At 33.6% G+C, this 11,445-nt stretch overlaps 1 protein-coding gene across 1 annotated transcript; it reads left to right on the top strand.

Annotated features, from left to right (window-relative positions):
• Positions 1-2,602: 2,602 nt before the first annotated feature.
• Positions 2,603-11,206, top strand: LOC114354293 (golgin subfamily A member 4). Its single transcript, XM_028306593.1, has 9 exons — positions 2,603-2,901; positions 3,439-3,511; positions 3,841-3,965; positions 4,057-4,155; positions 4,435-4,632; positions 4,825-4,908; positions 4,987-8,193; positions 8,634-9,160; positions 10,222-11,206. Exons 1-8 carry the CDS (start codon positions 2,818-2,820, stop codon positions 8,655-8,657), a joined length of 3,894 nt encoding a protein of 1,297 aa, XP_028162394.1. The 5' UTR covers positions 2,603-2,817; the 3' UTR covers positions 8,658-9,160; positions 10,222-11,206.
• The last annotated feature ends 239 nt before the right edge of the window (positions 11,207-11,445 follow it).

The following is an 11,445-nucleotide window of genomic DNA, read 5'->3' as shown; positions in this document are numbered from 1 at the left end:
ATGGTGTACTAAATACTGTGCAGTATTTAACTGCCTAAATAATAATAAAAACACAGAATGTACTTTTTTAAGTTGCCTCAAGACACTGAGAGGTAAATAAGTAGTTAATATTATTCATGATAATTCATGCTAAATCATGTATTTCCTCCGCCATTTTTCGCAGTTTGGCACCTCACGTCACATCATTTTACCGAAGTCAGCCCTATAGCTTCGGCGCAGTGCCGATCACTGACGTTTGTCAACAAAATGGTGCTTGACTCTTGAGACAGGCTAAATTACACCATATTGTTAATGACATTGAGCATACATTTTTTTAAATACCTTCGCGAAGTAAAACTTCTGTACGTAGTACTTATTATTATTCTGTGGTAGAACGCAAACTAAGTAGTTTTAACTAAACGCTAAATAAGCAAAGCTTTAGTTAGCCATTAAAACTTCTGTGGGACACCACAGCGACCAAAAAATTACCATGGAACATTATAATAATAACTGTAAAGCCTCCATTAGCAATGTAGATAAGTTTAATTAAAGGCTTCGGCAGACCAAACGCGGGGCAGTAGCAGCGCTGTTTGAATGCGGGCCCGCGCAAGTTGTAATACAAGAAACTCTTTGAAGTGTGTCAAGTTTAAATGCATTGATCTCGTTGGTTTGGCCGAACCTGTCTGGTCGCCATCGCTGCACGTCGGTTGATCGCGTGTGATCGCGTTGGTTTGGCCGAACCTTAAGTGTCAGTTAACATCAAACATCGTCACTAGTGAGCGTGTAAAAAATGACATTAAATGTATGACGGATTGTACAGCGCCCCTAACGGAAACTTTCAAGAACCAAATTTTCATATATTTTTTAACGCGCTCACTAGTGAGGAAGTTTGATGTATCTCACACTAAGCCCTCAGTACAATCTAGCTACAGGTAGACTTTGTTGCCCACATTATCATTTTTCTTGTTAATAAAATAAACATTGTTTGCTTTGTGAATATTAATGCCTTGTAATGGCACGATAGTACCTACATAGGTACTATACCTATTGGCTCCGTGCACGATTACAGCGCCAACTAGCGTCCACAACTTTGTGGGTTCTGTCACATTGACATTTAGGTCGTATATTTGTGAAAAAATATCGAAATGAAAAAATAACAAATATTTTCAACTAATAAATTGTTGTGATACCACGATTTGGGTGGAAAAAAGGTTTTGAAATCATTTTGGTCATTCAAATCAAATGAGAAAAGTCCAAAAAGTGTGTTTAATTTTGATTGTGTCAGGGTTTGTTTACTTCATTTATAGTTGTAGTTTTACAGTAAAACAAAAAGAAAAAGCTACTTTAACTGTTTCATTATATAACAGTAAATATATTTAAATGTTTCTGTATCGCTAGTAATAAATTAAATATCGTTTTCAGATCGAAATGAGTATCGTTTTGAAGACCGGGTTTGTGAGAGTTACAATATCAAATTCCAACCACAAACCGTATTTAAAGGAAAGTTGTTGGTATTGGCTGGACAAGTTGAATGCATTCTTGTTTTCTTAGCCATCGTTTATGAGTTCTGTGGCCCTATTAAAGTATTGAAGAGTCGAGTCAAATTCAAGTTCATTCCTTCGTACCTGCTGCTGTTCTGGTTCATCGGAGTTTTGTTCGTTCCTTCGTGAATCGCGAAGAAACTTTCTGTTATGTTAACAAGTGATCTGAGTTTTCTCAAAGTGCAAATGCTTTTTTAGTGTTGTTGAAAACTTTGCGAAAAGACGCTTTTGGTGTATAATATTATGTGTGTTCATAAATAAAGTAAAATTATTAAATTGAAAAGTTTTTGTTTATTTGCATTTCCATGTGCAATGTAGAATTTTTCCAAATCCATTGTTTTGAAAATAATACAATACGTACACCATAAAGATAAATACTTTCAAAATAATGGATTTGAAAAAATTCTACATTGTACATCAAAAAAACAATAATTCTTTGAAGGTTATGAGGGCCTATGTGTGCGTGAACTGTGTGTATGTATGCGTGGACTTTATGTATGTATGTGTGCGTGTACTATGTGTGTATGTGAGCGTTACGTACGTAGGTTAAGTACAGCGAATTTAACACCAGGCTGTCAATTAGTAGGCTCAAAAATTTGACAGAGAGGGTTCTCTATTTCCTATGTATTACTTTTCTCTATGGCTTCGGCCAAGTGCCAACCGGAATATGTCTGTCACTGTCAGGCTGACAGTGGTTAGTGTTGCACGTAATCTTTAGTGTAACGATTATATATCGATTGTTCAATTGGTTTCCCAAAATAAATATTAAAAGATTTTTGGATTTTATCGAATTCATCATGAACAAAAAAATCGATTGCATTTTGCGATAGATTACATAAAATACAATCGTGTTTTTTTTTTAATCAGTTAAGGTGGACATACACGATTATTATATCTAATCTTTCGGCAAAAGACAGTGATCGCACTGGATTAATAAGCATCTTTTTAGGATAACAAGAAAAAAACTAAGAACTTGCTTCAAGTTGAAGAAATGATTTTTTGTTTTTTTTTTTCACTATAAAATCGGTTTTACGTATACCTACCGATTTAACTTCACAAAAGTAACAACCCTAGAACTGTCAGCTTGACTGAAGTCTGAAGGGAATTGATTCGTAAACGTAATCGTAAATCTCTGAATGTGAATAAAATTAGAATGAAATAATAAATACACTGACCCTTAAAACAATAAAAATCAACATTAAATAGCAAGGATAAAAATAAAAGTGCTATAATATTTCCAAAGGTATCGATTTGGGTGTGTTTGGGAATTCAATGATAGTGACAGAATACAATAAAAATGTTCAAAAAACTAAAGGACAAACTCGCTGAAGAAGTGAAATCATCACCGCAAAGAATCCAACAGTTCGCACAAGCTGCACAGGTATTATTGATTTATTATTATATTTTTTGTAGTTGTAAGTAATCTGTTCCCACATTTGGCTCTCAAACTCATCAGTCTGTCGGTGCTCATTGTGTCAATAGGTGAATATTATTTGACACAGTACCTGTTTAATTAAACAGTACAATTTAACAATACCAAGGGACTGCAATTTGATAAGTTTTTTGTGAAGATAATATTGTAAAGTTGCTTGCAAAAAGAAAGTATCTTTCTGGATTTGAAAAGCAATACTATCTCCTTAACCACTTCATATCTCAGGTACAAGTTAAAAGAGTTCATGACACTTCCATTAGTTTTTGATAAATTGAATTAACTAGTTGTATGCCGAGATTCCAGAACAATGCGAAAGTTATTGTCTCACACTGATCAGCACTCATGGCAATTGGCATACAAGGATTTAAATGTCAATTTACCTTATTTAAAGTAACTTTGTGCTTCAGTTTAGTCATTGGCAACCTGGAAGCTTTTAGAAGCAAATAAATCATGTATTTTGTACTAAAACTACTTTTATGTTTTAAGGCTGCCGTTACATCAGCATCAAGCAGCATATCCGACATTACGAACAGTGATTTGTTCTCTATTGGTGATAATGGTAAGTTTCACACTTAGTCAAATATAATATCAAGTGTTCCAAGAAAGACTGTAGACAGAAGAAACATATTTTAAAGTCTGTAAACCCTTGAAAAAGTGGCTGAAAATAGTAACCGAGTTTCTTGCGCTGCTACTTCTCAACACTGGCCCACTTATTGTCCTGAAGCAGTAGTAGGGTTAATACTGGCATGTGTATAAGTTCTTTTTAAAAGCCTACTTGCATAAATAAATTACTTTTATGAGTTTTTTTTTACCACTATCTCAGAAGTTATGAATTCCATGACCATTTCAGTATTAGCCTACAGTAATTATTGAATTATTTGTTTTCAGAGAATCAATCAAATCAAACACTTAGACCATCAACATCAACCAATCAAACAAATTCATTTCAAGAAGTTTCTCTTATGCAACCAGGTCAGAGTTCAGAATCTATGAACTTTGCAATGAATCATGAGGTAATAAAAAAACTGAATAATTAATCCTTTTTAAACATCTTGTGTTTATGTTTTAAGCAGATTTTATGTAATCAAACTTATCTTGTTACAGGACAATCAAAGACAAAGAAGGCTATCTAATAGTTCTTTTACAAGTGATATCTCATTTCGCCTTCCAAGCTATGAAAGTCCTTCAATGTACCATCTGCAGGTAAATAATAATGTTTTTGTAACTGTTCACTTTGATAATGCTACACTCTAATGATAATTACTTTTGGCTTGCTATCAATGTGCATGATGCATTAGTAATAAACCTTGCTGTACTGATGCTAAATATCTGTAGAATACCTACTTCAACCAATGAAGAATGAAATTAAATCCTTGTAAGTAGCAACTCAGTAATGTATTTTTTAAACAATAATGTCTGGGTTGGTACTCGTGGGGAATCTATTTTGAGATGTAGAAACCAATTCGTATTGTTGTATTTTAGTCTGATATGGAAGTATCCGCCAGTGAAGCAGAAGAAAGAGGTTTCTCTACTGGTGCAGTAAGTCTGGATAGAGTAACTAAGGAACAATTGTATGCAGCATATAGGCGAACACAAGAAAGATACACGAAATACAGGACACAGTACGCTGATCTTGCTCGCCATTATAAACTGCTAGAAAGGGAAAATGCTAAAGCTAGGGTAAGTAAAATTTAAAAAATGATGTCGTATGAACACTGCAATTATTCAAATTGAATCATTGCAAAAATTGTGGAATAATCAATTCAATAGTATCACTTTCATTATCTTCTAATGTAATAAATATTAAATTAACAGAATGTTCGTACCCCAAAATTTTAAGATGATGACTGACATAATTTTCCATTATTTCAGAGTGTATTAGTAGAGACGCAAGACAAAGCTTTACGTAGAATATCAGAACTTAGAGAACAATGCTCACTAGAACAAAGTGCCAAGGTAAGAAGATTTTTGCTTATGATCTATTAAATAAACCCACCAAAAAGTCAATGCATCATTGTTATTTTTAATTTGCAGGCACATTTAGAGAAAGCTTTACGCGTCGACATCGAAGAAAGGAACATGAAAATAGAAGCGCTAAATACAAAAATTTCACTTCTACAAAATATTGGAGATAGTCACAATCAACCTGCAACGGTTCAAGAACCTGTAGTAGAAGCAAATAAAAAAGATCAAAATGATGTTCAATTGATCAATCTATCACCTGACACTGAAGATATAAAGCCATCAAATAATGAAGGCATGACCACTTACGACGTGGGATCTGTCTCAAATAAAATTGAAAAAATGGAACAACTACTGAACAAGTACAAAGAGTCACTTAAGAGCAGCAAAGAAAAAAATTCGCAGTTGACTACAGAACTGAAAAAAATATCAACCGAACTTGAAAATCAAATAAAAGAGAATGAGAAGCTGAAGGCTATTGAACCTCAGTTAATTGAGAAACAACAACAAATTCAAGAACTTACTTTAACAAATGAAGAGCTTCACAATAAAGTAAACACATATGATTTTGCAAAAACAAAAGAACTATCTACACTAGAAATGGACCTTCTTAAATCAAAAGAAGAAATAGAACAACTGCAGGGTAAAATCGAAATATTCAGCAAAAGGGAAGAGGAATATGCAATTTCTTTAGCTGAAAACAAACTTAGTATTCACAAAGAACTTGAAAGTAAAGAAGCAGAAATAAAATCATTAAAAGATCATTTATCTGCTGCTAAAAAAGAACTCCAATCTCTCAACATAATAGTTAATGACTATAAAACTAGTATAGCAGCACTAGAAGAAGAACGCTCGAAATTAAACAATGAAGTTAATGAATCAAATTTGAATAAAGCTAAAATAACTGAAATGGAATCCCAAATTCTCGTACTTTCGCAAAAATGCCAATCTTTAGAACAAACAAAAGTGAAATCAGAGGAAGAAATAAAATGTCTGCAGTTACAAATGAAACAGGAAACTGCTGAAAAATTGGCTATGATTGACAGAAACAGTTATTTAGAGAATAGAAATTCATTACTTATTGAAGAAAATACTAAGAAAAGCTCACAGGTTAGCCACTTGGAAAAGGAAATTGTTTCACTAAAAAAAGAAAATGCTTCAAGTCTAGATGAAACAGCTCAGAAACAATTACTTGATGAAATAGAATTTTGGAAAGCTAAATTCAACAATTTGGAATCTGAAATTCAAGACGAAAGAGTGGAATTGGTAAAATTACAGTCGGAAATTGAGAAACTTTTAAGAAATCATGAATTGGTTCAATCACAAAATTCAGAGTTACATGATTTATTGGAGGAAATAAAAAAAGAAAACTCTGTTTTGCGTCAGAATGTATCCCAAAATGAAAAAACTATTACAAATTGGGGATCAATAGCTGCTAAAGTGAAAGAATTGCAAAACAGTATAAAACTTATATCTGATGAAACCAGATCGTTTAAAGCAGTCATTGCGGATGAAATTATATCTGAAATTAGTAAAAACGTAGCTTCGCTTGATGCATTCTCCAAGAACTATGAAATATTAAAGAATAACTTCGATAAACTTGAAAACGATCACAACTCATTACAGAAGGATGCAAAATCTACCACAGAAAAACTTTCGAATTGTCAAGAAGAATTGAATGCCGTCAAAGATGAAAATGAAATTTTGACTTCTAAAATTCAATTAAATGCCAGTGAGAAATTGGAATTACAACAAGAATTACAAAATACTGTTGGTAAGTGTAATGTTGCCGCTGATGAATTGAATTCTGTCAAAAATGATAAACAAATCATGATACAAAAACTAGAGGAAGTTGAAAGTAAATGTCTACAACTACAAACAGCAATAGATCATGATAATAATCAATGTTTGGAAGCCCTAGAAAAGTTGAAAGTAATTCAAGATGAAAAACAAACATTAACTAAAAAACTCGATAAGATTGAAAAAGAAAACGTGATTTTAAATACAGAAGTAGAAAAACGCAAAGTAAGGCACAGGGACGATGTCTTACTTATCAATTTATTAAATTCAGAAAAAGAAGAATTGCTACAAGCTTTAGAAGAGAAACAAGGCTTTGTTGTAGATTTGGATGAAATGGTGACAGAGTTGAAGAAAGAAAACAGTTCACTGCAAAAGCAGTGCGAAAACATCGCTAACAATGTCAAAGATCTTGAGTTAGAATTAAATGAAGTACGGAAGTCACACGCCGATATGGAGCAAGAAAAAGATCGTTTAAGTTCTGTTATAGAGATATTAGAAAAGAAGGAACAAGCTAAAGAACTTATAAACAAAGACATACAAACCGAAATAAATATACAAACAAATACTAATAGTAGTTCTACTAATAAAGATAATGATGAAATTATGTCGTTATTAAATAATATTGATGAACTGAATATTAAAAATTCCAAATATGAAGAAGATATTACATCGTTGAAAGAAGCAAATACGCAGCTAACAAACAGAAACGCAGAAATAACAGAAGAGAATTTGCAGAAAGTAAATGAAATTACATCCAAGTGCAACGAACTGCAAAATGACTATGACGCAATCAAAGAAGAAAACAGGCGACTTCAATCTGATGTAGAAGGACTTCAGTCATATTTAGCAAAAATATCGAAAGAAAATGGAGTTTTGAATGATAAATTGAGAGAATTGATTGCTTCTAGTGAAAATACCGCTCGAACTGACTATCAAGCCAGTGAACTATTAGAACTGCAAAACGAGGCTCTTGCAGACAAAGAAAAAATTGATGATTTAACAAGAGAAAACTCATTACTACTTGAAGAAAATCTTGAATTAAAAGATCAGTTACAGTCTCAGAACTATGCTGAGACCAAAAAGTCTACAAATAACAACGATACTGATACAGTCACAATTGAGAAGTATAATAGTTTACTGGGAACTAAACACAATCTTGAAGAGAAATTGATTACTCTAGAACAAATGAACCGATCAATGAATGGAAACATGCAACAAATACAAGGTAATAATGAAAAACTGAAACTGACTAATGAAAAACTTGAAAGAAGACTGGACGAAGCTCTTGTTAGCCTGAGACATTTACATTCTTTGCAAGAAAACACTGAACTAGAATATTTGAAAAATATTCTCTACGAATATCTCACTGGATCAGGAACACATTCCGTTACATTAGCGAAAGTTTTAGCAGCTGTCGTGAAATTCGATGATAAACAAACCCAACAAGTTCTTCAGAAGGAAAAAGAACGACAAGGAATTGTAAGTGTACTTCTTTTTTTATATTCTAGCCATTGTGAATATGTTGTCTGCGCAAACACTAGCAATTTTGTTACTTTGAAATTCATCTCCAGACATACACTAACTGATGGAGCTGTCAACTGCTGCTCTCGCGCAGTTACTTTCCGCTCGCTTCTTTGATTTACGATCTAGACACGCGGCATCGTGTCAAGCCAAGTTCTAGCAAAGGAACTGGCTAGCTAGCGCCGAGTAATATCTCCTTTTCTACATTTATGTTTTTGGTGGGATACTAATTGCTGCAGCAGTTATCAATGGCAAGCAGTTGAATTTGACTGCACGAGCAGTCTGTTTCACGTAGTCTTGTGATCGCCGGCCAGCTCAAGCTGTCCATCTATGGTTTACATACGGCATTGTTTAGTTGTCAGATTTTGTACATCATTAATTTGTTGTTTTTGTTTCAGTTACGACAACTCGGCTTGTTGTGATATCGATTGTAACAACATTGGAACATTCCTTTGGGAGCTCATAGCTGGTTATTTACAAGTTTTACAATCGATAGATAAGTCCATATTATTTACTAAGGTTCACTAATGATACAAAATTAATATTTAACAATGAAAATGAGGTATGTACATTTTAGGATTAATGTTAACACGTTGGCTGCCATGAGGAAGGAGCAATAATTTAGAGGTTTATAAGCTAGAAAATCATCGTGTTAGGGATGCCTTTATTGCTTGAATGTGGCGAACCGCTACATCACAGATTAAAGCATAGACAAATATTTGTTATTGTTGTAGGTATTAAGCTTAATTTATTTTTGGCAATGTTGTTTAATGTTGCATGATTCGTTATTTTACAAACGGCGTCGAATCTTTTTAAGGATAAATTAGGTATCCTAAATTATCTGTTTTATTTCAGTTATAAAACAGAGGAACATAGTTATCTTTTTACATAATTTCTTGCGCACGGGTTCCGTCCCCCTCGAATATGACGAATCCACTGCAGACCCACGATACCCCTGGCGATACCCCTGGTGGTATCGTGGGTCTCGTTAAAGAACTACACTTCAGACCCACGATACCCCTGGGAGTAAAGTTGGCAAACGAGGACCGGCGCGGGCACGGGCGCGGGGAGGGGGGACGCACAGTGCACACGGCTAGTGCACAGTGTTGTGGAATACCTCTATGAATTCTAAATTGATTTCATTGAACATGCAATAAAATGTATATCGTTAAAAATAAAAATAAAATAACAACAATTCATACCTAATACTACGAATAAAATTAATTAATAGCACTTATAAAATAACTTTTTGACTTTAATTATTTATTTTTGTTCTGATACTATAATCTATGTTATTTGATGTGATAAAAAGATAATTTCATCTACCACGTTGTGTGTGACAATGATTTAAACGAGTAGTTTGCCCTTGGGAAAAAAAAGAGATATTATCAATAATTTATATTTATTCACACAATATTAATTTTACGCTATATTTTAATTTTATGAAGTGAAAGTAAAGTTTTTTTTAACATTACAAAACTTCTCCTGTAGAGCAGTTTGTATGGGAAATATAACCAGTTGAACAGTTGCGCAGTTGAGCAGTCTAGTTGAGCAGTGGGGAAAAAAGGAATTTACTACGGTAAATAAAAGGTACCATGGTAACATAACCTTATGGGAGCTATTATCAAATTCTTCTTGGTTGACCCGAGAAATAAATATGTATCACAAAATAGCTCCTTTATGGTTATGTTGCCCTGGTACTTTACCTGATACTACGTAATCATTATACGAGTATGTAGATATGAATTGCTGTTATTTTATTTTCAACGATATACATTTTATTGCATGTTCAATGAAATCAATTTAGAATTCATAGAGGTATTCCACAACACTGTGCACTAGCCGTGTGCACTGTGCGTCCCTCCCCGCGCCCGCGCCCGCGCCGGTCCTCGTTTGCCAACTTTACTCCCAGGGGTATCGTGGGTCTGAAGTGTAGTTCTTTAACGAGACCCACGATACCACCAGGGGTATCGTGGGTCTGCAGTGTGACGAATCATGCAATTTGCTGAAGGTTTGGATTATAATATCGACAGCATATTAAAATCACTGCCAAAATAACAGTTTGCTTGCTGAAGAAAATCATGTAATCATAAAGTACACATTTTACACGTACACCCTAATTAGAAGCTCAATGCTCAATGATGTTAAAGGGTTTGTCATAGAATACATTCAACGACCGTTACCGTGATTTATTTTATCCTTTAGATTCCTTATCTACTATAAAAGGCAGGTAAAAAACTGAGACTTAAATTTAAATCAATATATTTGGTTAGTAATGAGAATTAAACAGCAAAATGCCTTAATTAAACCACCTGTTAGTAAATTATGACGCTCAGTCAGAAGCAACCAGGGCAAAAATAATTTAATATTAAAAAGGATTAATAGAATATGTATTCACCGAAGACTAAAGCGTAATGTATCTAATTGTAATGTATTGTATAGATTTTTGTAAATAATATAATTAAGTACTGTAATTTGTTATATTTTTAAGTAAAATAGGGATGTAGACATCACCAGTCAATTGAAGTAACTTATGAGCTGCTCTTAGAGCGCTTTCACATTTAGGCGACTTTAACAGCGCGGCAAACGCGCGACAGATGCGCTGCCGATAATTTCTCGCTATATGACATCGGATGCCTGCCTTCACATTATAAAAACGCTGCTGTCGCGCTTCTCACGCCATAATGTGAAAGCGGCCGGTATTTCTTCCTAGATTTTGTACGGAATATTATACTACCTACACGGCGGAACTCACACTTCTAACGAATATCGAATCTTAAAAAGTTGTCTACATCCATATTATTTGCTAGTTAAATTTTATATTATTTGTTGAGAAAAAATATTAAAAGAGAAATAACAAGAGGGCCTATTATAACTGAGATAGTTTATAACAATTACAACTTTATTGCAACATCATCTATTCAAATGAGTGAATAAATGCTTTTAGTTGTAATAAAACAACTAAGCAGTAGTAATACATACAATATTCCAAATTGTTAACAACTGTGTGATTTTATTTATTACTTTTGCCAGTTTTGCGAGACACTTTTGAGAGATGAGTTAGAATTTTGCGTTTACCGCACATGTTCATGTTAATTTTTACCTTCTTTTAATCCTGTAACTCCATGATGTGTATCATTGATTGTGAAGTTGTCACCTCAATTACATAATATATGTACTAGATTTGTTATGCCATATTATTTCCAATAA

The sequence above is a fragment of the Ostrinia furnacalis genome, unplaced genomic scaffold, assembly GCF_004193835.3.
Source record: "Ostrinia furnacalis isolate ACB-3 unplaced genomic scaffold, ASM419383v2 OfSCF2039, whole genome shotgun sequence".
Classification (NCBI taxonomy): domain Eukaryota; kingdom Metazoa; phylum Arthropoda; class Insecta; order Lepidoptera; family Crambidae; genus Ostrinia; species Ostrinia furnacalis.
The sequence above is the reverse complement of the archived record's forward strand: the minus strand, read 5'-3'. Positions and strand labels throughout refer to the sequence as shown.